A 27,205-nucleotide genomic window follows, 5' to 3' on the forward strand; every position below is an offset into this window, starting at 1 on the left:
TCCAGATTGTGCGCAACCACCTGCTCAACATCATGCACGTGTGTGCACGCTATCCGGGGAGACAACTACATGCTGGGGCACACGGATATTCCGGAGTCTTCGAGGATACACCAGACTGCCGGGATGGCTCGTAGGGGACAAGGGCTACCTGTTGAGCTCATGGCTGATGATGCCAGCGCAGAGGCCCGAGACCGAGACCTGTTATAATGAGGCCCACGCTGCCACCCGATCCATCACCGAGCGATGTATTGGTCTGCTCAAGATGCGATTCTGCTGCCTATTTTGCTCCAGCGATGCTCCGCAGTGCAGCCCCCAGCGGGTCTCCCACATCCTGGTGGTCTGCTGTGTGCTCCATGACCTGACACAGCAGCGGGGCAACATTCTGGAGGAGGAGGACCAGGCAAATTCCTCTGAGGAGGAGGCAGGTCAGGAGAGTATGGCGGACGAGTATGGGGGTCTGGCAGCGGCGGCAAGAGTCGGCATGTCAGGTGGACAAGGGAGGCCCTGATCCCCACACAGTGGTGGGAAGCTGGGCCTAGGGTTCAGTGAGTGATGAGGCAGCCATACCAGGCGTCAGTCCAAGTGGGTCTCCAAGGATATTACTGTTGGGATTGTTTGGATGGCTGATAGAAAATGAACCAGGGAATTACAAACCAGTGTCCAGTGGCATACCACAAGTTTCAGTGCTGGGTCCCTTATTGTTTTTTATATTCATTGCTGATACAGATGACACAGTCACATTCCTATAAGGATGAAGGATAAGTATTGCAAGTTTCGGGAACCTTGGGTAATGAGAGATATTGTGAGCCCAGTCAAAGAGAAAAAGGAAGCATTTGTCAAGGCTAGGAGGCTGGGAACACACGAAGCAAGTGTGGAAAACAAGGAAAGTAGAAAGAAAGTTAAGCAAGGAGTAAGGAGGGCTAAAAGGGGTCACGAAAAAGCATTGGCCAGCAGGATTAAGGAAAATCCCAAGGCTTTTTATACATATGTAAAGAGCAAGAGGGTAGCCAGGGAGAGGATTGGCCCACTCCAGGACAAGGGAGGGAATCTTTGTGTGGAGCCAGAAGAAATGGGCGAGGTATTAAATGAGTACTTTGCGTCAGTATTCACCAAAGAGAAGGACTTGGTGGATGATGAGTCTGGGAAAGAATGTGTAGATAGTCTGAGTCATGGTGAGATCAAAAAGGAGGAGGTATTGGGGTTCTGGAGAAACATTAAGGTAGACAAGTCCCCAGGGCCTGATGAGATATAACCCAGAATACTGAGAGAGGCAAGGGAAGAAATTGCTGGGGCCTTGAGAGAAATCTTTATGTCCTCACTGGCTACAGGGGGAGGTACAGTAAGAAGTCTCACAATACCAGGTTAAAGTCCAACAGGTTTATTTGGCAGCACAAGCTTTCGGAGCGCTGCTCCTTCATCAGGTGAGTGGAGTTGTGTTCACAAACAGGGCATATATAGACACAAACTCAATTTACAAGATAATGGTTGGAATGCGAGTCTTTACAGGTAATCAAGTCTTAAAGGTACAGACAATGTGAGTGGAGAGAGGGCCAAGCACAAGTTAAAGAGGTGTGTATTGTCTCCAGCCAGGACAGTTAGTGAGATTTTGCTAGCCCAGGCAAGTCGTGGGGGTTACAGATAGTGTGACATGAACCCAAGATCCTGGTTGAGGCCGTCCTCATGTGTGCAGAACCTGGCTATCAGTTTCTGCTCAGCAATTCTGCATTGTTTTGTGTCGTGGAGGTCGCCTTGGAGAACGTTTACCCGAAGATCAGGGGAGGTCCCAGAGGATTGGAGAATAGCCAATGTTGTTCCTTTGTTTAAGAAGTGTAGCAAACATAATCCAGGTAATTACAGGCCGGTGAGCCTTACATCAGTGGTAGGGAAATTATTGGAGAGGATTTTTTGAGACTGGATTTATTTCCACATGGAAATGAGTGGACATATTAGTGAGAGGCAACATGGTTTTGTGAAGGGGAGGTCGTGTCTCACTAACTTGATCAGGTTTTTCGAGGAAGTGACAAAGATGATTGATGAGGGTAGGGCAGTGGATGTTGTCTACATGGACTTCAGTAAGGCCTTTGACAAGTTCGCTATGGCAGACTGGTGCAGAAGGTGAAGTCGCATGGGATCAGAGGTGAGCTGGCAAGGTGGATACAAAACTGGCTCGGTCAAAGAAGACAGAGTGTAGCAGTGGAAGGGTGCGTTTCTGAATGGAGGGCTGTGACAAGTGATGTTCCTCAGGGATCAGTGCTGGGACCTTTGCTGTTTGTAATATATATAAATGATTTGAAGGAAAATGTAACTTGTTTGATTAGTAAGTTTGCGGATGACACAAAGTTGGTGGATTTGCGGATAGCGATGAGGATCACCAGAGGGTACAGCAGGATATAGATCGGTTGGAGACTTGGGCGGAGAAATGGCAGATAGAGTTTAATCCGGACAAATGTGAGGTAATGCATTTTGGAAGGTCTAATACAGATAGGAAATATACAGTAAATAGCAGAACTCTTAAGAGTATTGATAGGCAAAGGGATCTGGGTGTACAGGTACACAGGTCACTGAAAGTGGCAATGCAGGTGGAGAAGGTAGTCAAGAAGGCATACGGCATGCTTGCCTTCATCGGCCGGGGCATTGAGTTTAAAAATTGGCAAGTCATGTTGCAGCTCTATAGAACCTTAGTTAGGCCGCACTTGGAATATAGTGTTCAATTCTGGTCGCCACACTACCAGAAGGATGTGAAGGCTTTGGAGAGGGTACAGAAAAGATTTACCAGGATGTTGCCTGGTATGGAGGGCATTAGCTATGAGGAAAGGTTGGAGAAACTTGGTTTATTCTCACTGGAACGACGGAGGTTGAGGGGCGACCTGATAGAAGTCTACAGGATTATGAGAGGCATGGACAGAGTGGATAGTCAGAAGCTTTTCCCCAGGGTGGGAGAGTCAATTACTAGGGGGCATAGGTTTAAGGTTCGAGGGGCAAAGTTTAAAGGAGATGTACGAGGCAGATTTTTTACACAGAGAGTGGTGGGTGCCTGGAACTCGTTGCCGGGGGAGGTAGTGGAAGCGGATACAGTAGTGACTTTTAAGGGGTTTCTTGACAAATACATGAATAGGATGGGAATAGAGGAATATGGTCCCCGGAAGGGTAGGGGGTTTTAGATAAGTAGGGCAGCATGGTCGGTGCAGGCTTGGAGGGCCGAAGGGCCTGTTCCCGTGCTGTAATTTTCTTTGTTCTTTTGTACTTTGATAGTGTGGGGGGAATGGTAAGTACGTTTGCAGATGACACTGGGATTGGTAGGATGGTAAATAGTTAAGACGAAGATTGTACATTACAGGAAGATATAGATGCGTTGGTCAGTTAGGCGGGGCAGTAGCAGTTGGCATTTAACCCTGATAAGTATGAGGTGATGCGCTTTGGAAGAGGTAACAAGATGTGGGAGTATTTAATAAATAGCAAAACACCAGGAAAGCTCAGAGAATCAGAATGGATCTCGGGGTACTTAATCACAGATCCCTGAATCATAGATTCATATAATCCCTACAATGTAGAAGGAGGCCATTTGGCCCATCAAGTCTGTATTGATAGAGAATATTACCCAGGCCCACCCCCCCACCCTATCCCTGCAACCCCACACATTTATCTCATTAATGCCCCTTACCAACACACCTTGCGGCACTAAGGGGCAATTTAGTGTAACAAATGCACCTAACCTACACATCTTTGGACTGTGGGAGAAAACCAGAGTGCCTGGAGGAAAGCCATGCAAACGCAGGGAGAACGTACAAACTCCACACAGAGAGTCGCCCAGGGCTGGAATCGAACCCGGGTTCCTCGCGCTGTGAGGCAGCAATGCTAACCACTGTGCAAATGTACCACTCATGAATGCAGCGGAGCAGGTGAATAGGGTCATTACAAAGGTACATAGGACACTTGCTGTTATTGATCATGGATAGAGTATAGGGGAAAGGCAGTTATGTTGTAGCTGTACAGAACGTTGCTTCATCCACAGCTCGAGTACCGTGTGCAGTTCTGGTCACCTCCACATCGAAAGGATGTGATTGTACTAGAGTGACTGGAGTGGGTTCAGAGGGTGTCACCAGGATGAAGCATTCACACTATGGGCCTGCGGTAAAGTTGGGCGTCGGGCCTATACCGCGATCTGCATCCGATTCCGAGCAGATCGCGGCATTACCGAAACCCGATTCAGGCGCGGGTTTGGCGCGCACCCGAATCTGGCAATTAAATTGACTTAATGAACCACGCGCCCAACTCTACCGCCAAATCCCACTTTACCGTCTTCTGGCCCGATCCGCGTCCGCGCTGTTACCGACCTGCAAAATAAAAGTCTGAAGTCGCCGCTGCAGCCTCCGAAGAGCGGGGTCAGAGACTGCAACGGCTCCCTGACCCAGGTCATCCTCTGGTCGGGGCGGGAGGGGGGTGGGAGGAGGAGAGGGGGTGTGATGTCTCATCCCCTGGGGGTGGGGGGGGGGTGGGGGGGAGGGGGGGGGTGTGACCGATCATCCCTTGGTGGGGGGGCGGGTGGAGAGGGGGTGTGACGTCTCATCCTCTGGTCGGGGGGGGTTCCGCTGCCTGTCTGCAGCCGATCCCTCCTGGCACCATCACTGGTTCACTACCAGCCACAGATTACTCTTCCCTGCAGGTGTGAGAGAGCGGGAGAGATGGCTGTGGCTGGTAGTGAACCAGTGATGGTGCCAGGAGGGACCGGCCGCAGACACACAGCGGAACCCCCCCCGACCAGAGGATGAGACCTCACATCCCCTCTCCTCCCCCCTCCAGGGGATGATCGGTCACACCCCCTCCCCTCCCACCCCCCCAGGGGATGATCGGTCACACCCCCTCCCCTCCCACCCCCCAGGGGATGATCGGTCACACCCCCTCCCCTCCCAACCCCCAGGGGATGATCGGTCACACCCCCTCCCCTCCCACCCCCCAGGGGATGATCGGTCACACCCCCCCCGACCAGAGGATGAACGTCAGAGAGCCGCTCTCTCCACTTTCTGCTTATTTTTTCGCACCCGGGCGCACTGTCAGATTTTTTTCTAACTGCACATGCGCAGTTCAGAGCTCCGATCAGTCCACCAGCGCTAAGCCCCGCCCACTGCGTGGATCGGGCCGGAGCCGGCAAAACGCATATGGGCGCGCTGGAAAGAGGATTCCAGGCGCGGATCTATTTGACGCCCAGATCCAGCACTTAGACTCAAAATGGTAAAATTCCCCCCTATAAGTAGAGATTGGATAGGCCTGGATTTTTTTCTTTGGAGTAGAGAAGGTGAAGGGGGGACATGATGAGGTGGATAAGATGATGAGGGTTATGGACAGGTGAATAGGAAGCAGCTGTTCCCCTTGGTCGGGGGTCAATCACATCTTATCACACACCTTCTGGAAATATAAGTACAGGACATCCATTTGTTCCCCACAAGACTGCTTCAAAGAACGCCAAGAAAATGGTTAAATATGATTTCCCTTGCACAAAACCAGGTCAACTCTGCCTGGTTGCCTTGAACTTTTCCAAGTTCCCTACTATAGCATCTTTGCCAACAGTTTCTAACATATTCCCTGTGACAGATGTCTCCTGCTTTCTCTCTCCCTCTTTCTTTGAATAAAGGTTTGATCAAAATGTACATCAAGTAGAAAATAACTGCGAATTGTGACTGTTGCGATAAACTAAGCAATCTCACATCGTGAGCTTTCTCCTTATTGTGGTACTTTGTAACCATCTTCCTTGATTATTAATCTTACGGTTAGGTTCATTGGTCATGCTAAATTGTCCGTTTGTGTCAGGGGGACTAGCAGGATAAATACGTGGGGTTCCAGGGATGGGGCCTGGCGGGGTATTGTTGTCAGTGCAGACTCGATGCTCCAAATGGCCTCTTTCTGTACTGTAGTGATTCAATGATTCGATGATTCTATGATCTACCAGAGAGACACCTATTTAAATATATGCCAGAAGATGTTTTTTACTTGAACTGAATGGCTTGGATGCTTCCAGGTTCAAATCAAACAATTAAATCTGCAATATGTTCTATCGTGGTTGAAATTTATGAGATTTTTTCTTAGTGTCCAGCTAGTCTGAAAATGGGAGGATTCCAGATCTGTTTTTGGGGCGAGATTTCACGCCCAATCTTATGCACTCTGTCTCTAAAAAGATGCGCTAGTCAGTTTCTAGCCAGAGAGGCTGTGCGTGGGGCTTAACTCACCAGATAGCCTGTAGACAGAGTTATTGCGCATCTGCAGACCTCTAATGCTGCACATGCACAATAACAGTATCAGGGGTCTGACAGACAGAGAGGCAGCAGTCAGGCCCCTGCTACTGCAGGCAGCCTCAACTGGATCTCCCTGCAATCACGGGGACCCGTGGCATGAGATGAGGCCCCGACACCACCCCATTGATTGCGGTCCCCCTCACTCCCCCACCAATCGCATACAGAATGGCAACGGGCCCCTCATTGGTCCCGCCCTGGCAATAAGTAGGCATTGCCCAAGTACCCTGTGGGCATTCCCCAGGTACCCTATAGGCATTCCCCAGATGCCAGGGTGGAACTGACGAAGGAGGACCCCCGCCTTGTGCTCGGCCTTCCCGGGGGGCCTCATTGGCCATTGGTTCCACCGATGAGGACTACACGAGTGCAGGTGTTTTCCTCACTGGAGAGAACCTCTCCCAGCAAGGCCATAAAGGGAAGTGAGCCCGGACAATTGTGCTTCGGCTCACTAAACACATTGAAATGAACAGATACATAAATTTAAATAAATTAATTACACTCTCACCCATTTCCAGCGAGAGACTGACCGCACCGGAAATCCGGGTGTCGTAAAATCGCGACAGGCACAAAAACCGGCGCCATTCGCTCTAGCCACTTTACGCCTGACTTTACAACAGTTTTCCGCCGCAAAATGGGCATAAAGCAGCCATAAAATTCTGCCCAATGAGTGTACAGAGTCACCACCATTTATTTTTTATCCTTGACTTTTTGTTTCCTTTTGGCAGGTGACAGGAAAACAGTGAAAATGAAGGAAGTTCCTGCTGCGCCAGAGAGAATGATCATTAAAATACAATCAAAAAATCAGTTTCTAAAAAATCTAAAGATGAGAAATGAAATGTTAGTGAGAAAATCCAGGTCTTGAGTTCCGACATTTTAATCTTGGTTAAAAATCCAGACCGAGATGCATTTTTCCTCCACATGTTTTGATCATGAAAAGAGGAGCTACAATTGACATCTGCACCTCCTGATGTATTCGCAGAATAAAGATCTTTCCAGATTTTGCTTCTGCTACATTTATATTGCTGACACCAACTTCATTTAAATAATTGTTGTAAAAGGACAGGGAATGAAAGAAAGTTCTTGAATGATGTGGTTTGTGGAAGGTTTTGATGGACCAGCTGATCATTTCTCATTTCACCCATTTTATTCCATTGGAATCTGTTTCAGTGGAAAACTTGGATCCACTTAAAATGGAGGAGTTTATGATCTGGAGTTTGAGCTAAGATTTTTCTGCAAGGGGTGTGCATCACTTTCTTCTTAAATAATTGTTTATTTCTTATCTTCTCTTTGGTGATTTCTTCCAGATGATGCAAATGTAAAACTCCTGGATTATTATTCCCCTGCTAATTATCTCTTAGATTGGTAATGTACCTCCTGTACTGTGTCTGAATAGCGCTAACCTCTACTTTGGGTTATTTGTGACTGCCAGTGCCACAATGAGGGGCTAGAACTTCAGCAACATTTGTCAGCAGAGTTATATCAGGGGAACTTCAGCTTTGCTTTAAATAGAAATCTTTTCAGCAGGAAACCATTGATGTTTTTCATTGGTTAAATTACATTGTTGCTTTCAATGGTTAGACTCCCCTTAAATACTGTAATTATTTAAGGGCTTCAGAATTATTTTAATGGAATTTATCTTAGAAGAAGGAAATCTGTCAAGTGATGCATTAATTTGAAGGATGTTGACTTTGTGGAATAAATTCTGTATTGTAGCTTTTGTGAACTCTAATTAAAAGGCATATCATATTTTATGTTCTAAAACAGCAATAAATTAAAATTGATTGAATTACAAATGATACATGTGTGAATGGAGTTTTATCTACAGTTCTATGACGACATTTCTGAACCTTTTACACACAATGGTTATAAGGGGGAATGGTAGAGCGCTCACTTAGCATATGTGAGGTAGTGGGATCGATGTCCATATTTGATTTTTAACCTCAGGGCCAAAGATTTTTAGAAACAGGGGCTGAGGAAATCCTGGACAGCAAGAAAGCAGAGGCAAAATTTGCCAGGGGAAATTAGCTGCGGCAGCATGTGGCACCGTGGTTAGCACTGCTGCCTCACTGTGCCAGGGACCCGGGTCCAATTCCAGCCTTGGGTGACTGTGTGGAATTTGTACATTCTCCTTATGTCTGCGTGGGTTTCCTTTGGGTGCTCTGGTTTCCTCCCACAGTCCAAAGGTGTGTGGGTTAGGTTGATTGGTCATGCTAAATTAACCCTAGTGTCATGGGGTTTAAGCAGGGTAAAGATGAGGGGTTATGGGGAATAGGGCCTGGGTGGGATTGTGGTCAGTGCAAACTCGATGGGCCAAATGGCCTCCCTCTGCATTGTAGGGATTCCTTGATTCTAAGTCGACATGACAGTTTTGTCTTTTGGTGAAGTGTTCTCAGTGGTTTCGAGAACTACTCGAAATAGCTCGAATATAGACCTTATTTCCTGTAAACTGCAGATTGCATTTTACATTGTAATCTGCCCTTCAAAGAGTTGCATGACCAGAGGATTAAAGATGACGTGTGATCTGTTCTCTGCATTATGAATATTTCAATGTTGAAATGAGTCAATTCTGGATGGTATACATTAACCACAATCCGAATTTTACCCCAATAATGCTTATTTATAGTCAAGTACAAAATATCAAATAATGATTCAAATACTGAAAGCAAGATATAAAACATAAAGATATAACATATTAGAAATAGGGTAACTTGCCTTTAATATGAACACTTCAGAAGAGATATGAAATAGCTTTGAGAGTTTTGTCTTCTCATGCCACTATTATCATCAGCATCTCAATCATTTCAGGAATTCAATGTAAGTGTTCCAGCCTCACGTGGAATCACACAAAGTACAGGATTTAAATACATTTTTGTTTTCATCGATTCCATTCTTTTGAAATTGAACCTTACCCAAATTTAAGGGTTCATTCCACAATTGGGCGCGTGTAGTGAGGAGTTGTTTTTGTCATCAGGAGATCTAATCAGGGAATCCTGGGTAACACAGCCTATAGCTCTTCAAGCTGGTGTCCATGGAATCTTGACCTTTGCTCCCTCTCTCTCTGTTGCCCTTCACTGCGATTGTCCAGTTGAAGAATCAGCCCTTAAATATTCTTAAATGAATGACAATATATATAAGTGAGACAGATCAGAACAGCAGATGCTGGAAATATTCATATAACCAGAGAGAAATAAAGTTAATGTTTCCTCCATACAGACCGGGAAGCTCAGCAGCACCATAACATTCCCTTGAAGGGTTTGTGGTGTGCAGATACCATTGTTCACCTCTGTGTGGGATGTCCCTTTGCAAAGAAGATCAGGAAAGTGATGCAATGGCAGAAAACGCTTGAAGATCTCAGCAGGTCCAACAACTTCTGTGGAGAGAGAACAGAGCTAACCTTTCAAGTCAGGATGACACTTTGTCAGAGTTTGCTGTGGTTTCTGTTGATGTCTGCCTGTAGCACAGGGTGTACACCAAGACTAACATCATCTGCTGCTGGAGGACCAACAACTTGCTGAAATATGCCCTTTATTTTAACCAAAACACATTTTCCTTCCAGTGCAAGAATTAATGTCCACTTTTCCATCATAGTTTTCATGAACTCTGTGAGATCCTGAGGGAACAGAGGAAGAGAATAGCAGCAGAATTGAGTTGAATTTGACCTGACTCTTGCAGGCACCAGCTCAGATTTGGCCCCCATCTTAGTTTACAGTGGAGGCCAGGCAGGTCCACACAGAAGAAAATACACCAAACATTGATTGTGTGAAGCAAGGGAAGGAACAACAAATGGCTCAGGACTCAACTCATCAGAGGAATAGTTCACATTCTACCCCCAGCTGCTGCTGGGGAACTGGCAAGGGGCAGAGAATAAAAAATGTCCAGATACCAGAAAGCTCATGAGAGGGAATAGATTGGATAGAACCAGGAGTATCTGGAACAAGCAAAATATAAATGAGGGTTTCAGCAGTGGATATGCTGAGCTCAATGTGGTGAAAGCACACGGCCTTTGTGATGAAGTGGGTTTGTGCTGGGAAACAAGAATGGGAGAAGTTCAACAATGTATGAGGATCCCCTGCCCCAGGCTTTCCACTGCAGACGCCACCCTTGCAGTGTTGGCCTGGGAAGCAATAGCTGGTCTGCCTGAAAGCTTTGGGACTCCTCCCAACAGCCTCGCAGTTGGTCCAGTGTGGCCGTCAGCCCCTCCTGCATTCCCTGGCTCTGTTGCTGCAGCTCCAGCAGCTGAGGGAGAAGTGATCTCAGAGGACCAGCATGTAGCCTGGGGCCAGCTGATTCCTCGTCTCTGTCAGGCCCCCGCATGCCAAAGGCCTTGGACGTCCCTCCTCCACTCGATGTACATCAGCACATGTGTGGTGCTCACCAGAGAGTGACCCAGAAGCCTCAACACTAACTGGACCCACCGACGTGTCAGTACCTGGGATGATGAGTTGTGAGGTGGAAGCTGACGGATAAACGGTGCCACCGTCAGAGGTCCCTTCACCCATATCCTCTGAGGACTCGTCCGAGCTGTCGTGATCAGGAGGGGTGGGAGCTGCAGTACGGGCCTAGAGTCCAGAAGGCCCCGGGGTGTCTGGATCTGTTCCTGCAACACAGGACACAAGGTTAAGTGCGAGGGAGGGAGAGGAATCCGGGATGCCAAACACGTGATTCACATTTCTCCATTGAATTTAGAACAAAGCACCAAGAAAATTACATCACAGGAACAGGCCCTTTGGCCCTCCAAGCCTGTAGCAACCTGGCTGCTCATCTGATTTGTAACCCCCTACCCTTCCGGGGACCATATGCCTCTATTCCCATCCCATTCACATAGCTGGAAAGATGCCTCTTAAAGGTCACTATCGTATCGGCATCCACGACCTGCCCCGGCAGCGAGTTCCAGGCATCCAATACCCACTCTTTCCGGAAATCATGCCTCGTACATCTCCTTTAAACCTTGCCCCTCGCACCCGAAACTCGTGCTCCCGAGAAGTTGCCTCAAAGAGAGTGGAGGAATGACAGGTACTCAAATCTTGATGGCAGCCCAACCATGCTGTCACTGACAGCCTGGATCTCCCCTTCTCTGGAGAGCTCCAGCGTCAGCTGCTCAAAGGGGGTGAGGACCCGGAGGTCTGGCTCACCACCCCTGTCTTCACCCTCTCACGGGTGTTGTGCTCGGTCTTCTTCTGTGGAGACAGAAGGAGCCATGAAAGAAATGGTGGCGTGACTCCTGCAGAGTATCAGGTGGTGACCCTTAGGGGTCAAACACAGTGGGGCTCATTGGGGGGAAAGGAAGGAGGTGCTTGGGGGTCAGGAGCTGGAAGCATGCAGGGTGCTGGGGATGGGAGGATCTGGGGGGGATTTGGGGGAACATGCAAAATGGGGTTCAGCACATACACTTGCTGCATGGATGAGGTCATTGACTTTTTTCTAGCACTGCTTCCTGGTTCGCGGGGGGCCAGTGCCATGGTACCGACCGAGGCGGCGACTTCCTCCCAGGCCGTATTGCCATCAGAACCTCTGGGTCTGTGTCTTCCTGGGGGGAAGAGGGTGTCCCGCCTCACCTCTGCTGCATCCAGCAGCCTCCCCAGGTCACCTTCAGAGAATCGGGGGGCTGGTCGTGTGCACATTTTGTGCAGGAATGCCTGCCTGCCTGTCCATTCTTGAGTTTTTAATGGAGCTGCCCCTCGTTAGGGCAGATCAGCTGCAGGCAGTTTGGCAGAACATTCCAGCAAGTTCCATGCAGTTTGCTTGTTAGCATTGAGGGGAAGGCAAGTGAGCATTTGCAGGTGTGCTGATGGGGAGGGGGGTGCGGGTGGTAATCAGTGCCTCAATGATTGGGGACAGGGGAGAGAGAGGGAGGTGTCACAAAGCCATCGGAGTCCGGAGGAGATGGGGGCCTTGTGCGGGAGGGTCCGAGGTGGGGTGAGGGGGATCACTCTGCCTGAGATCTGTAGGGTGGAGGGGGAAGGGTGGATCACTCTGTCTGAGATGAATGAGGGGGAAGGGGAGGTCCGCGGCCACTCTGCCTGAGGTCAATGGGGGGGAAGGGGAGAGGGGGCCACGATCTGTCTGGGTGATGGGGGGGGTGGGGGGATACGTGTGTCAGTAATGTTGTGGGGGTTGGGCAATGTCTGTGGGGGGCTAAGGGGAGGCATTAACTGGTCCGGAAGCGATGTGGCAGGGGAGCGCTTTTCAATTTCTTTTACTGCGCATGCGCAGTTGAAGGCTCCGATTGGAGCAGCAATGTTTTGGGCGCAACAAGCCCCGCCCACAGCACAATTCAGACTTGTGATTTTTTTCAGGCTAAGTGCATATGCGAGCGCCTGAGAACAGGTTTCCAAGTCGGATCTGAATTACGCCCAGATTCAGCACTTAGAATAAAAATGGTAAAATAGCCCCCAGTGCTTGAGCAATCATGAATCTAAAGGGACATGTTTGTCATTTACTGGACAATTAAATACAAAAGCGCACTTAATTATGGTGAGGTTGCCTTTCTTTGAATGCAGTTGTTTGACAGACAAATGTATTGAAAATGAGTTTGGACATTTGCAACCAGGAAGCTCAATTCACCATCAATCCAACAACAACTTTATTTCATAGTTTCATCCCGCCGTTGGGAAGTTGTCTTTCGGCCTCCCGCACAATGAAGTGCCTGTGTCCACTTCACTCCCAACTCCCAGCAGCTTCACACGATTCTGCCTCAAGTGTGGCCTCACCAACACCCTGTACAGTTGGAGCAAAACTTATCTACATATCTACACCGTTCCTCTTGTGGTAAAAACCAGTTTCCATTGAATTCTTCATTACTTACTGTACCAGTAAGCTGACGTATTATAATTCATGTACAAGGACATCCAGGCGCCGCTGCAGGATTCTGCAGTCTCTCTCCAGTTAATTAATACTCTGCTATTATATTCTTCCTGCCAACGTGGACAACCTCACATTTTTCCACATTATATTCCACATTAAATAGTTGAAATCCCAGGACTGAGCCCTGCGGTACTCTGCTACTTGTATTTTCCAACCAGGAAATGACCAATTGATCTCAACTCTGTTTCCTGGAGTTAACCAGTTCTGGATATTTGTGAATATAACACCCCAACACCGTACACACTCATCTTGCACAGAATCTCCTTGTGTGGCACCTCATCAAATGTCTTTTGAAATTGCAAATACAGTTCATCTACAGGTTCGCCTTTATCCAGCTTGAGCAGAGGTGTTATATTTGAATATTACTCTTCTACATTTATTTCTTACCAATCAATTGTTCCTTTCACCCCAATACCGCAATCTGAATTTTCCCACACTATTCATCTCCACTGTATCCTTGGCAATATGTTTCATACTTTCACCATATAACTTTTAACCATGGCTGATCACAATTTGAATTTCATTTCATCATCATTGTTCTGTATTCCTTGATACATTTACTCAGAATAAATCTAACAATCGTAGATTTTTCCAATTGACTTGACCTGGTATCCAGAAGTTTTGAGGGAGATTGCTCCATATTTCCACAGCTCTTCCTGTGAAAGGTGCTTCCTTATTACTCTCCAAGTGACATAAATGATCCAACTCTAATATTAAACCCGAAGCTCATCTTTGACAATGGTATGTGATGCTTGTTGTGTGAAATCTGCAGCTATTAACACAGTTATCACCTCCACCACAATGAGGTGGAAATTTGTTTCTGATCATACTGCAAGACAAGTGACATCAGATCCATCGCTTTCTCTACACGTGGTCTGATCTTCACTTCCATAGACTGCAGTGAGACTGAATATTGGGCACTGAGTCTAACATGTAACTGATTCCTTTTGCTGCACAGACCCACCCGAGATCAATTTCTACCCACTTGTGTTTAAAGCTTTGGAACATTGACGCTTATATTAAAAAATATCCAAGAACCCATTTTAAATCAATTCATCCAAATGGTACTTTGTAGTGTTAGATTCCTTTCTATTTATAATCCAATACAAACACAGGAATCTTGTGTATTTCTATAGCTTAATTCACATCATCTATGCAACCGCTTGCTTTCTTATTTCCATAATTATGGAATATGCATATTCAGAAAATGCTTAAGATGTCTGAAGAGTAAAGCTATCCAGACCATGGGTTACATAACTGCACAGAACAAAGGTTTCTATTTAGACCAAATTACTTTGGACTGATATAAAACTTGTCTCAGGGACATTAAAATTTGTGAAAGTTATCTGCATCATTGACTGCACTTTATTATGGTTTGAGAAAATGTTAACATAGTTAAAGTTGGTACCTTTGGTTTTCCAGTATGAGTCACATTGGCACATCTCTGAGCCAGGCTGAGTGCAGTGGCTGGAACACCCGCTCTATAAATGTACCAGGTTCGAGCTTCAATCAGACAGTGAAGAATCCACTTGATTCCGCTGACCCAGTGCAGACTGAAGTCACGAGTGACAACGAGGAATCGACAGCGAAACAACACAACTCACTCACTCTGTCAGCATCATGGAGTTGCAGCTTTTCACTGTGATCTGCAGCATCTTGCTGCTGGCTCCACAGTTTGGCATTGTGCAGACAGGTAATCGTCTCAAAATAGTCTAATTTGTGGAAATCGAGATTATTTTCATCAGTTTTAAATAGCAAGGATTAAAAACATTTGCCATCTTGCAGAAAAATAGTTGTGAACGGCCTTGAGGGACAAAGCCAGGGCTCAAATTAACAAGTCTTGGAATTGAATCTGAGCTGAGTAGTCAGGTTTATCACAACTTCCTGTGTTAACAGCAGAGATCGGCTGCTCCAGGGTTAGAATTTACTGTCCGATTTGCTGGTAAAGCAACAGAAATGAATAATGGAAAAAATGTGGAGTGTTCCTTATTTGTTTTCACCATTCCTCGATGTGGTATTGCTGGAAGACCAGCATTTGTTGCCCATCCCTAATTGCCCTTGAGGCAGAGCTTGTGAGCCACCTTCTTAAACCACTGCAGCCCATGTGGTACAGGTAGCCCTACAGTGCTGTTAGAGAGTTCAGGTTATTGACCCAGTGACAGTTAATGAATGGAGACCGAAGTCAGGTATTGTTGCAAGTGGTTTGGTGTGGAATATTCAAGTGATGGTGTTACCATAGAACCACAGAATCCCTCCAGTGCTGAAGGAGGCCATTCAGCCCATCAATCTGCACCGACTCTCTGAAAGAGCCTTTTACCCAGGTCCACCATCGCCCAGGCCTATCCCCATAAGCCTGTACATTTACCATGGCTAATCCGCCTAACCTACACATTCTTGGACATCTTTAACCATAGGCAACACAGAACTCATGAGGCAGATATCTCTGTATAAAGATGTAACATTTATTTAACAAAAGCACAACAAGCTCCTGCTTGGAGATCGCCAAAAGGGTTAAACAGCTCAGGGATAGAGCGACAGAACCTCTCTGATTCATCAAATATTTACAATCAAAAACAGATCAATTATAGTTTTTTGATCAGTCATTCCTGCCTTACATTAGTTTAAAATCAATTACATATAGTGTACACACATCAATAATAATCTCTGACATTCACCTCAGCCTGTTGCATTCTACCATCCAGTAAAATATTTCATTTGTCCATTTAATCCATATACTAACTCCCATCTTGGCTAAAGTCACTTCCTGGTTTTCTGGTTACCCTAGACGCTTGCTACAAGGGTCATCCTGTATGAACACGTGATCCTGCATCCAGACACATCTTTATTCTGAGTCTAGGCAATGAATGAGACTACTCATTAAGTTGCAAGATCTGTTCCCTCACCAGATACTTTCTGATATGAAGCTCGCTGACTATGGGGTTCCCAGTCCTTTGGTTCTGAACTATTCGCCTTTACCATCATCCCTTCCAGTAACCTGCCTTCTGCTGAAGTGAGCAATGATTCATACCATACTTAAAATACATTTAAAATATCAATATATATGTTTTAAAATCATAATTACTTGTTTAATTCTCTTGCTGCGTCCATATATGTGTAAACGATTCGTCTCATTAGCTTAGTAACTTTGTTTCAAGGATCATTTAACTCTTTATTGGTAACCTTGTCAGTGTCGAAAGGTATTCTGTTATGTAGGTTACTAACTAATTAGAAACTTCCGAGCAGCAGAGCACACAGTATAAATTGTGAAGCGTGCTCTTGTAAAGCGAAGACTCAGAACAAATTGGAAGAAATGGCAATTGTCATTACATCAGAAACTGGCAATACTTTTGTTTATTTGTCACAACACACCTCACATCCGACTATTAAAACACCAGCTAAATTATTCCATCGATGGCAGCCGAGAACAAGGTTTTCATTGCTCAAGCCACAATCAACATTGTCTGCAGAAGGGATACAATCCAGGAGAAAAGAGTCATGATTGGGGGAGAGTGAGACAAAACTCCAAAGGCTAACCAGATGATTAAGATGAAAGAACATCATCTTAATTGGTTGAAATAGTTACCAGAAAGAGTTGTGAAAATATGTGATCTTTGCACATATTTTGTCCAGATGTCTGGTGGTGGAAAGGTGAGGTTTGTACATATAGACCAGGTTTTCTTCAGGCGTTCATGAAGAAGAAGGGAGTTGGAAGGAATAAAATGATTGCGATGAATTGGATAGTTGGGATTGGAATATATTACCAATAGTTGTTTCAACATAAATTGTATCTGAAACCATTCAGATCCAAGTCAGAGACCGAGGGCCTGATTTTACCAAAACTTTGCGCCCGTTTTCGGGTGTGAAATCACGGTAAAGTTGGGCGTCGGGCCTATACGGCGATCTGCACCCGATTCCGAGCAGATCGCGGCTTTACCGACATCCGATTCGGGCACGGGTCTGGCGCGCGCCTGAATCGGGCGGCCCGACGATTTAAATGTATTTGCAGCCCATCCCCCCCGATACAGACCCCCCCAGCAACACACGCCCCATCCCCCAGCAACACAACCCCATCCCCCAGCAACACAGTCCCCCCATCCCCCAGCAACACAGCCCCACCATCCCACAGCAACACGTCCCCCCATCCCTCAGAAACACAGCCCCCCATCTCCCAGCAGCACAGCCCCCCCATCCCCCAGAAACACAGCCCCCCCTCCACCAGCAACATAACCTCCCCATCCCCCAACAACACAAATCCCCATCCCCCAATAACATAGCCCCCCATCAGCCCCAACACAACCCCCCATCCCCCAGCAACACAGCCCCCATCCCCCAATAACACAGACCCCCATCCCCCAGCAACACAGCCCCCCATCCCCTGGCAACACAGACCTCCATCCCCAGAAATACAGCTCTCCATCCCCCAGCAAAACAGCCCCATCCCCTGGCAACACAGCCCCCCCATCACCCACAACACAGCCCACGAAAGGACTCCCTATGAGCAGCACAGAGCCAGCTGATGGTAGGCACTTACCTCCTCACTAACACTCACTGATGGAGTGTGGGAATGGATTTTTATAGAGCATGTCTGTTCCAGACCGATCAGGATTTGGCGAACGTGATGGTAAAGGCAGACGTGCTGGTAAAGTGGAGCGTGGTAACTGGTTAAGTGGATTGAAATACAGGCAGAATTATTTAAATTGACATTGCACCCGTTTTGGGTGGGTTCCCGATCATGCCAATATTTTAACTTTGGTAAAGCGCGAACTGGCGCTAAAATGGGCACGGATTGTGCTACTCACCTCACACCCAACTTTACCAAATCTTTGTATCCAAAAACAGGCACAACGTGATGATAAAATATCGCCCTCTGTGACATTTCAAGAAGGAGGGAGGAGTGCAATAATATCCTCATGTTGTGATTGTTGGTGTATGTAAATAAATCAAACCAGAATAAACCAGTCAAGTTAGATGCTTGAAATGCAAAGTCCAATAGTCTCTTTTCGACCTGCAGGATATCACAGTCATGAGTCATATTTTAGAAACCTATGTTCGAGGTGGTAGAGGTAGACAACTTGAAAAGTGCAGGTATTGGAACCTCATGAGTTGCCTCAGTGTATCTTGTAGATGGCACACACTGCTAACACTGCGTGGCTGTGGTGGAAGGAGTAAAATTTTAACTAATTGATAGGGTGCCAATCAAGTGATTTGCTTTGATAGTATGCAGATTTTTTGGACTTATGTTCATTCAGTGAAGTGGAGAGTATTCCTCCACACTGCTGAGTTGCATTCTGTTACATGCAACATTTTGTATTTTTCTCGATCATGATATCTGCAAACTGCCAAAAGATCCAGGGAAATGTAGAGGATATTTTGAAATTTATTGTTATAATCAATTCACCGAGTCATGTGAGAAATTTATATACGGCGGCTGTGGAGGGAATGCAAACAACTTTGGAACTCTTACAGAGTGCAAAAGGAAATGTGAACCAGCTGAACGTAAGTCTGTGTTTCAATAATTTTCCTGTTCAGTAATGTGCAGCTTTGTCAACAGGACATGTTCATTTGAGAAAGAGAAAATATGACAGGGAGGGGAAGAGTTCCTGTTTATTGGAACTGTTTAAATAGAGTTTGAACAGCTGAAAACCTGAACTGTCCAATTGGCTTTTTCAAACTATCAATTCAGGGAACAAAATATAAAATTGTGTTAGTTCCTGTGCTAAATAGATTTCTGTCAATCTGGTCGTTCTGGCTTTTAAAACATATCCTCACAATATTCTGCCAGTTCGTTCTGTTGACAAGTTTATATCTAATGATACTGCTTTAATATTTTCTGAAAATGAGCTTTACATTTTGGGCCCGATTTTACCATTTTCATTCTAAGTGCTGAATCTGGGCGGAATGCAGATCTGACTTAGAAATCTGCTTTCAGGCGCCCCCATACACACTCAGCCATCTCCAGTCCCATTCGCGCTGTGGGCGGTGCTTAGTGCAGCCGAAAAGATCGGAGCTCTGAACTGCACATGCGCGGTTAGAAAAAAATTTGAAAAAGCGCGCCCGTGTCAGATCGCTCCCGGGCCGCAGAAAGTGGAGAAAGCGGCCCGGGAGCGATAAATGGGAGTGATGGCCACCCACACACATCACTGTCCCCCTTAACCACCCCCCCACTGCCCACACACATCACTGTCCCCCTTATCCAACCCCCCACTGCCCACACACATCACTGTCCCCCTTAACCACCCCCCCACTGCCCACACACATCACTGTCCCCCTTAACCACCCCCCCACTGCCCACACACATCACTGTCCCCCTTATCCACCCCCCCCACTGCCCACACACATCACTGTCCCTCTTATCCACCCCCCCACTACCCACACACATCACTGTCCCCCTTATCCACCCCCCCACTACCCACACACATCACTGTCCCCCTTATCCACACCCCCACTACCCACACACATCACTGTCACCCTTATCCACCCTCCCACTACCCAGACCGATCGCCACCCCTCCACCCTCCCTTCCCCACCGATCGCCCGCAGAGTGGCAGCGGACCCCCCTGCCCCCCCACCAGAGATCCATCTGCCCGCCCCCACCAGAGATCCATCTGCCCCCCCACCAGTGAGCGATCGGGCCTCCACCCCCGAGATACATCTTACCCGCCTCGCTCCTCCTCCCCCCAGACAATGACCTGGCCTCACTCCCCAGCCCCCCCAGAGAATGGTCTGGCCTCACCCCCTCCCCCACCATATGACAATCTGGCCTCACTCCCCCTGCCGACAATGAACTGGCTTCACTCCCCCCGGCCAGAGAATGGTCTGGCCTCACTCTCCCTTCCCTCCAGAGGAACATCTGACCCGCGTCCTCCTCCCTCCCCACCAGACACCGATCTGCCCTCCCCCCCACCACCAGACAATGATCAGCCCTCCCCCCCCTCCCCCGACCAGACAACGGTCGGCCCTTTCGCCGCCCCCCAGAGATACATCTGACCCACCTCCCCCTCCCCCCCCCCCCCCCGCAGCCAGACAACGATCTGACCTCACTCCCCTCCTCCCCCCGCAACCAGAGAATGATCTGACCCGCCTCCCACCTCCCCCCCCACCACTGATCTGAGTCAGAGAGCCGTTGGAAGCTCGGAATGCGCCTTTCAGAAGCTGGAGCGCCCGATTCAGACTTTTATTTAGCAGGTCCATTACGGCGCAGTTCCGGATTGGCAAACGCGGTGGTAAAGGGGGAAATGCTGATAAAGTTGGGCGGGCAGTTCACTAATTCAATTCAAATGCATGCAAATGCATTTAAATCGTCGTTGCGCCCGTTTTGGGCACGAAGTGGATCCCCGCCATTCCCGGGTTTTAGTAAAGTGGCAATCTGCGCGGATGTGGGTGCGGATCGCGTTAATGGCCTCACACCCAGCTTTACCACGTTTTCGCGCCCAGACGCAATGGTAAAATAGGGCCCTTTGATTCTGAATTCACATATCCAAGAATGATTTCAAATTTGTCAATTCCCATCCTTTCATTAGGAATGATTCTAAACGGGAATCTGCTTCCAGCTCCACCTGTATTGATGATGCCCAGATTTTAAGGACTGAATTTTACATTTGCACAATGGGCGCAAATAACTGAGAAATGCCACATCCATCTCCGCTGGGGGTCTGGAAGGAGCCAGTGGCATAAAGGTTCAGAGCGGTCGTCAATTTGACAGCCACCGAGAGTGGGTGCCCCCCAGCCCCCGCCCCCCCCCACCCCCCACCCACCCCCCCACCCCCCCACCCCCCGCCCACCCCCACCCCCCCACCACCCCCCACCCCCCCACCACCCCCCACCACCCCCCACCCCCCCACCACCCCCCACCCCCCCACCACCCCCCACCACCCCCACCACCCCACCCCCCAACCCCCACCCTCCCCCACCCCCCCACCCCCACCCCCCCCCCCACCGCCCCCCCCCCACCCCACCCCCAGCCCCAAGGCGCCAGGTCCTGCAACAAGTGACACAGGTGTTGCACTGTCTCCTTTTGAAGACAGAGCGTAGTCGGCACACGGTTTCCGACATTTGTTCAAAGTGCGGGGTCTCCGCTCCCTCCTTCTCCTGCGCCCCCGCTCTGGGCGAATGGCAGCCACTTCCTGCCTCTGGCGGCCGTCTCCCTCTGCTCCTGTCAGTGGTGAGGCCCGGGCCTTCTCTGCCCACAATTCATCCTCCTGCTCCTCCTCCTCAGCTCCAGCAGCAACCCAAAGAACAGCAAAATCAATGAGTTGCATCGCAAAAGCCATCTCGTCAATCTGAAGGGGTGGGGGATTTGGAGAACAGGAGAGACACATGTTGAAATTAAGGAATGCTGTGTGTCGCTCGCCCAGCAACACACACTGCCCAGACTGCCCATCCCCCCCCAACATAGAACCCCCAGAAACAAAGCCCCCCATCCCCCCAGCAACACAGCCCCCTATCCCCCAGCAACACAGCCCCCCATCCCCCAGCAACTCAGCCCCCACATCCCCCCGGCAACACAGCCCCCTATCCCCCAGCAACACAGCCCCCCATCCCCCAGCAACACAGCCCCCCCATCCCCCAGCAACACAGCCCCCCCATCCCCCCGGCAAGACAGCCCCCCATCCCCCCGGCAAGACAGCCCCCCATCCCCCCAGCAACACAGCCCCCCATCCCCCAACAACACAGACCCCCATCCCCCAGCAACACAGCCTCCTGATCCTCCAGCAACAGAGCCCCCCATCCTCCGGCAACACAGCCCCCCATCCCCCAGCAACACAGCCCCCCATCCCCCAGCAACAGAGCCCCCCATCCCCCAGCAACACAGCCCCCCATCCCCCAGCAACACAGCCCCCCATCCCCCCAGCAACACAGCCTCCCAATCCCCCAGCAACACAGCCCCCCATCCCCCAGCAACACTGTCCCCCATCCCCCAGCAACACAGCCCCCCCATCCCCCCGGCAACACAGCCCCCTATCCCCCAGCAACACAGCCTCCCAATCCCCCAGCAACACAGCCCCCCATCCCCCAGCAACACTGTCCCCCATCCCCCAGCAACACAGCCCCCCATCCCCCAGCAACACTGTCCCCCATCCCCCAGCAACACAGCCCCCCCATCCCCCCGGCAACACAGCCCCCTATCCCCCAGCAACACATCCTCCCAATCCCCCAGCAACACAGCCCCCCATCCCCCAGCAACACTGTCCCCCATCCCCCAGCAACACAGCCCCCCATCCCCCAGCAACAGAGCCCCCCCATCCCCCAGCAACACAGCCCCCTATCCCCCAGCAACACAGCCCCCCCATCCCCCAGCAACACAGCCCCCCATCTCCCCAGCAACACAGCCCCCCATCCCCCAGCAACAGAGCCCCCCATCCCCCAGCAACACAGCCCCCCATCCCCCAGCAACACAGCCCCCCCATCCACCAGCAACACAGCCCCCCCATCCCCCAGCAACACAGCCCCCCGATCCCCCAGCAACAGAGCCCCCCATCCTCCGGCAACACAGCCCCCCATCCCCCAACAACACAGCCCCCCATCCCCCGGCAACACAGCCCCCCCATCCTCCGGCAACACAGCCCCCCATCCCCCAACAAAACAGCCCCCCATCCCCCAACAACACAGCCCCCCCATCCCCAGCAACACAGCCCCCCCATCCCCAACAACACAGCCCCCCATCCCCCGGCAACACAGCCCCCCCATCCTCCGGCAACACAGCCCCCCATCCCCCAACAAAACAGCCCCCCATCCCCCAACAACACAGCCCCCCATCCCCAGCAACACAGCCCCCCATCCCCCGCAACACAGCCCCCCAGCAACACAGCCCCCCATCCCCAGCAACACAGCCCCCCATCCCCCAGCAACACAATCCCCCCATCCCCCAGGATAACAGCCCCCCATCCCCCCAGCAACACAGCCCTCCATCCCCCAGCTACACTGTCCCCCATCCCCCAGCCACACTAGACCCCAACATCCAGCAACACAGCCCCTATCCCCCAGCAACACAGCCCCCCCATTCCCCAGCAATACAGCCCCCCATCCCCCAGCAACACTGTCCCCCATCCCCCAGGAACACAGTACCCCCCATCCCCCAGCAACACAGACCCCCACATCCATCCCGAATGAAACACACACCCAGAACTCATGCAGTAGTGAGCACAGGCACTGCTGTTTTACAAGTCCTGAGGCTGCGGCACTGCCATTTCAAAGGGGTTCCAGTGCATACCCCAGCTAGATGAATGCTATGTGCACTAGGACCCAGCATCATCCCTTGTACCCGAGGTCAGTGCTGAGGCCCAGGTTCATGCTGCAAATCAGACATCAGACACAGTGTTGAGCAACAGCCCCCACCCCCCACACACACACTCACAGAGCCCTAACCCTCGAAACACAAAATGGTAGCCACTAAAGGACCCCCTGTGAGCAGCACAGAGCCAGCTGATGGTAGGCACTTACCTCCTCACTAACACTCACTGATGGAGTGTGGGAATGTATTTTTATAGAGCATGTCTGTTCCAGACCGATCAGGATTGGGCAAACGCAGGGATAAAGGCAGATATGCTGGTAAAATGGGGCATGCAGTTCGTTAAGTGGATTGAAATACAAACAGAATTATTTAAATTGATGTCACGCCCATTTTGGGCGGATTCCCAATCGTGCTGAATTTTTGGCCTTGGTAAAGTGCGAACTGGTGTTGAAATGGGCACAGATAACGAAGGAAATAAAGGAGAGTATTAAAATAAAAACAGCTGCGTACAGAGTGGCCAAAAATAGTGGAGAAACAAGTGATTGGGAAAAATTTAAGAAACAACAAAGAGAGACTAAGAAAGCGATAAAGAAAGGAAGGATAGACTATGAAGCTAGGCTAGCAATTAATATAAAAAATGATAGTAAAAGTTTTTATAAATATATAAAAAGGAATAGAGTGGCTAGAGTGAATGTTGGACCCTTGGAGGACGAGAGGGGGGAGTTAATAGTGGGAAATGAGGATATGGCCGAGTCTTTAAATAAGTTTTTTGTGTCGGTCTTCACGGTGGAGGACACAAATAGTTTGCCAAATATTAACGATAGAGGGTTGGCAGCAGGCAAAATACTTAATACAATTAATGTTACCAGAGAGGCAGTGCTGGGTAGACTAATGGGACTGAAGGTGGACAAGTCCCCGGGTCCGGATGGAATGCATCCCAGGGTATTGAAAGAAATGTCAGAGGTAATAGTGGATGCGTTAGTGATTATTTATCAAAACTCGTTGCATTCTGGGGTAGTGCCAGTTGATTGGAAAACGGCTAATGTTAAGCGGCTGTTTAAAAAAGGAAGGAGACAAAAGGCGGGTAACTGTAGGCCGGTCAGCTTAACGTCTGTAGTAGGGAAAATGCTGGAATCCATTATTAAAGAGGAGATAGCAGGGCATCTGGATAGAAATGGTTCGATCAATCAGACGCAGCATGGATTCATGAGGGGAAAGTCGTGCTTGACGAACATGTTGGATTTTTATGAAGATGTGACTAGGGTGGTTGATGGAGGAGAACCGGTGGATGCGGTGTTTTTGGATTTCCAAAAGGCGTTTGATAAGGTGCCCCATAAAAGGCTGCTGAAGAAGATTAGGGCACACGGAGTTGGGGGTAGTGTGTTAAAGTGGATTGGGGACTGGCTATCCGACAGGAAGCAAAGAGTCGGAATAAATGGGTGTTTTTCCGGTTGGAGGAAGGTAACTAGTGGCGTGCCGCAGGGATCGGTACTCGGGCCGCAACTATTTACCATTTATATAGATGATCTTGAGGAGGGGACGGAGTGTAGGGTAACGAAGTTTGCAGACGACACAAAGATAAGTGGAAAAGTGAATCGTGTGGAGGACGGAGAAGATCTGCAGAGAGATTTGGACAGGCTGAGTGAGTGGGCGAGGATATGGCAAATGGAGTATAACGTTGATAAATGCGAGGTTATACACTTTGGAGGAAATAATAACAAATGGGATTACTATCTCAATGGAAACAAATTAAAACATGCTACCGTGCAAAGGGACCTGGGGGTCCTTGTGCATGAGACGCAAAAGCCCAGTCTGCAGGTACAGCAGGTGATCAAGAAGGCAAATGGGATGTTGGCCTATATTGCGAGGGGGATAGAATATAAAAGCAGGGATGTCTTGATGCACCTGTACAGGGCATTGGTGAGGCCGCAGCTGGAATACTGTGTGCAGTATTGGTCCCCTTATATGAGGAAGGATATATTGGCATTGGAGGGAGTGCAGAGAAGGTTCACCAGGTTGATACCGGAGATGAGGGGTTTGGATTATGAGGAGAGGCTGAGGAGATTGGGTTTGTACTCGTTGGAGTTTAGAAGGATGAGGGGGGATCTTATGGAGACTTATAAGATAATGCGGGGGCTGGATAGGGTGGAGGCAGAGAGATTCTTTCCACTTAGTAAGGAAGTTAAAACTAGAGGACACAGCCTCAAAATAAAGGGGGGTCGGTTTAAGACAGAGTTGAGGAGGAACTTCTTCTCCCAGAGGGTGGTGAATCTCTGGAATTCTCTGCCCACTGAGGTGGTGGAGGCTACCTCGCTGAATATGTTTAAAGCGCGGATGGATGGATTCCTGATCGGTAAGGGAATTAAGGGTTATGGGGATCAGGCGGGTAAGTGGTACTGATCCACGTCAGATCAGCCATGATCTTATTGAATGGCGGGGCAGGCTCGAGGGGCTAGATGGCCTACTCCTGCTCCTATTTCTTATGTTCTTATGTTCTAGATTACGCTACTCACCTCACACCTGACTTTACCAAATTTTCACGCCCGAAAATGGGCACAACGCGATGGTAAAATACCGCCCTCTGTGACATTTCAGGATAGAGGGTAGTCCAACAGTATCCTCGTGTTGTGATTTGTTGCTGTATGTAAATAAATCAAACTAGAATAAACCAATTCAGTTAGATACTTGAAATCCATGCTCTAACAGTCTCTTTTCAACCTGCAAGATATCAAGTCATGAATCATATTTTAGGAACCTATGTTCAAAGTGGTAGACGGAGACGGCTTGAAAATTGTTGGCAATGGAACCTCATGAGTTGCCTCAGTTTATCTTGGAGATGGTATACACTGCTAAGACTGTGTGGCTGGGTTGGAATGAGTAAATATTTAATCTGATCGATAGGGTGCCAATCAAGAGATTTGCTTTGATAGTATACAGATTTTTTGGAGTTCTATTCATTCAGTTAAGTGGAGAGTATTCCTCCACACTGCTGAGTTGCATTATGTCACAGGCAACACTTTGTATTTTTCTAGATCATGATATTTGCAAACTGCCAAAACGTACAGGGCATTGTAAAGCATCTTTCAAACATTTTTATTACAATCAATTCACCAAGTCGTGTGAGAAATTTATATACGGTGGCTGTGGAGGGAATGCAAACAACTTTGGAACTCTTCGAGAGTGCAAAAAGAAATGTGAACCAGCTGAATGTAAGTTTCTGTTGTAATAATTTTCCTGTTCAGTAATGTGCAGCTTTGTCAACAGGACATGTTCATTTGAGAAAGAGAAAATGTGACAGGGAGGGGAAGAGTTCCTGTTTATTGGAACTGTTTAAATAGATTTTGAACAGCTGAAAACCTGAACTGTCCAATTGGTTTTTTCAAACTATCAATTCAGGAAACAAAATATATAATTGTGTTAATTCCCGTGTGAAATGGATTTCTGTCAATCTGATCTTTCTGCCTTTTAAAAAATTCTTCAAAATATTCTGTCAGTTCGTTCTGTTGACAGGTTTATATCTAATGATACTGCTTTAATATTTTCTGAAAACGAGCTTTACATTTTGATTCTGAATTCACATATCCAAGAATGATTTCAAATTTGTCAATTCCCATCCTTTCATTAGGAATGATTCTAAATGGGAATCTGCTTCCAGCTCCACCTGTATTGATGATGCCCAGATTTTAAGGACTGAATTTTACATTTGCACAATGGGCGCAAATAACTGGGAAATGCCACATCCATCTCCGCTGGGGGTCTGGAAGGAGCCAGTGGCATAAAGGTTCAGCGCAGCCGTCAATTTGACAGCCACCGAGAATGGGTGCCC

At 48.6% G+C, this 27,205-nt stretch overlaps 1 protein-coding gene across 1 annotated transcript in view; it reads left to right on the forward strand.

Moving 5' to 3' along the window:
* The first annotated feature begins 14,768 nt into the window (after window positions 1–14,768).
* Window positions 14,769–27,205, forward strand: part of LOC144504280 (actinia tenebrosa protease inhibitors-like) — a 56,194-nt gene continuing 43,757 nt past the window's right edge. The window contains exons 1-3 of the mRNA XM_078229382.1: window positions 14,769–14,841; window positions 18,495–18,644; window positions 26,412–26,588. Of these exons, the coding sequence (XP_078085508.1) occupies window positions 14,769–14,841; window positions 18,495–18,644; window positions 26,412–26,588 (400 nt within the window). The remainder of the gene's footprint in view (window positions 14,842–18,494; window positions 18,645–26,411; window positions 26,589–27,205) is intronic.

Source organism: Mustelus asterias, chromosome 2, assembly GCF_964213995.1.
Source record: "Mustelus asterias chromosome 2, sMusAst1.hap1.1, whole genome shotgun sequence".
Classification (NCBI taxonomy): Eukaryota; Metazoa; Chordata; class Chondrichthyes; order Carcharhiniformes; family Triakidae; genus Mustelus; species Mustelus asterias.